This window comes from Diorhabda sublineata, chromosome 6 (genome assembly GCF_026230105.1).
Source record: "Diorhabda sublineata isolate icDioSubl1.1 chromosome 6, icDioSubl1.1, whole genome shotgun sequence".
NCBI lineage: Eukaryota > Metazoa > Arthropoda > Insecta > Coleoptera > Chrysomelidae > Diorhabda > Diorhabda sublineata.
In genome coordinates, this window is record NC_079479.1 from 14798052 (window position 1) to 14799741 (window position 1690).

Here is a 1690-nt window from a genome sequence, read left to right on the forward strand (position 1 = left end):
TTTTTTGTTATACAACTTAAAAAAAAATTTTCATTATATCTCGTCACTGTATTGAAGTGGATAATTTTAATTAGTTTCAAACAATAATAGTAGGTACGCATATGAATTACCCAACCGACATTTTGTATGATTAATAATCATAATCAGATAGTTGAGATAGGTACTGATAAATTCTCAGTAGCATTCGAATCACATTATTTATACATTTAACCGTGTTAGTGCCCGTTGTTACGAAAAACAGCTCGTTAAAATGGAAAAGTATGCACGAGTTACATCTCCTAATTACACCTATTTGTTCAATTTCGAATCCGACTTTATTCACAAGAAAACTCTTAAATGGATGGAAGAAAATTGGACCTCAAGTTTCTATTACGTGGGGTTGTATGTATTCGTTATTTTTGGAGGAAGATATTGGATGCAAAATCGACCTAAATTTGAATTAAGGACACTCTTAGTGGCGTGGAATTTAATGCTAGCAACTTTTAGTATAATGGGTGCTTGTAGAACGCTGCCAGAATTTACTCATATATTAACTCATCATGGTTTGTATCATTCTATCTGTATTCCATCTTTTGTTGAACAAGATAAAGTTTCTGGATTTTGGGCTTGGATGTTCACGTTAAGTAAACTACCCGAACTAGGTGATACAGTGTTTATAGTACTACGGAAACAACCCCTTATCTTTCTTCATTGGTATCATCATATCACTGTTTTACTCTACTCATGGTTGAGTTACGCAGAGACTTCGGCCAGCGCTCGTTGGTTCATGGTCATGAATTATTGTGTTCACTCTTTGATGTACTCCTACTACGCTTTGAAAGCAATGAGGTATAGTCCTCCAAAACAATTAGCTATGATCATCACTTCACTACAAATAACACAAATGTTAGTTGGATGCGCCATCAGTTTATGGGTGAGAAGATTAATTTTACGGAAAACAGATTGTCACATAACAATTCTCAACAATAGTTTAGCGCTTGTGATGTATTTCAGTTATTTTGTTTTATTTGTGAAATTCTTCTATTATTCATATATGTCAAGAAATAAAACAATTAAAACCAATATATCAGCTGTAAATGATGTTTATGCCTTAATAAAATCGAAAACAATGTAATGTTTTTTTTTTAATTTCTTTGACATTTTCAGCATAGATTTATCGCCAAATATATGCTAAATTACAGTTTGGTAAATACAGGAGTAAATGTCGAGAAACGTACAAGAGGCACAATGTTAAAATACTAAATTCTGTACCCCAGAATTCTATCTCGGTATCCAGTAACAACAATGAAAGTGGGTACACACCCAGTGCTCTTCAATATCTAACAGACACAATAGAACTGTCAATAGTGGTTGAGTATACTTGCTTGAGGGACCGTACTAATCCCTACTACCATCCCAAGTAACATTATTGACTTTAAGAAAAGTTTAAAATCACTTACAAAGCTAGATATAAATCTCTTAATAAAGCGTATAGGTTGTAACAACTGCTATGAAGTAATCTTACAACATTCTTAAAGCAAAAAGGGCCCACCTTTAAGATGTCTGTCACAGCTTAACTCAAAAGTCAATGTTACAGCTTATAAGCATTTAAAACACTTAGCTTAGGCCCGCCGCAAATTGAACTCAGCCCACGCACGGCACACGCGAGGATCAGACCCAGCCCATGTCCACGTTTTTTAATAGTAACGCA

General features: G+C 34.3%; 1 protein-coding gene across 1 annotated transcript; it reads left to right on the forward strand.

The window, feature by feature from the left end:
- Positions 1-230: 230 nt before the first annotated feature.
- Positions 231-1114, forward strand: LOC130445293 (elongation of very long chain fatty acids protein 6-like). The gene has a single exon (XM_056780857.1). It carries the CDS (start codon positions 251-253, stop codon positions 1112-1114), a length of 864 nt encoding a protein of 287 aa, XP_056636835.1. The 5' UTR covers positions 231-250.
- Positions 1115-1690: the final 576 nt, after the last annotated feature.

Coding starts and splice junctions, on each gene's coding strand:
- LOC130445293 (XM_056780857.1), top strand. CDS start 251: ATGGAAAAGTATGCACGAGTTACATCTCCTAATTACACCTATTTGTTC.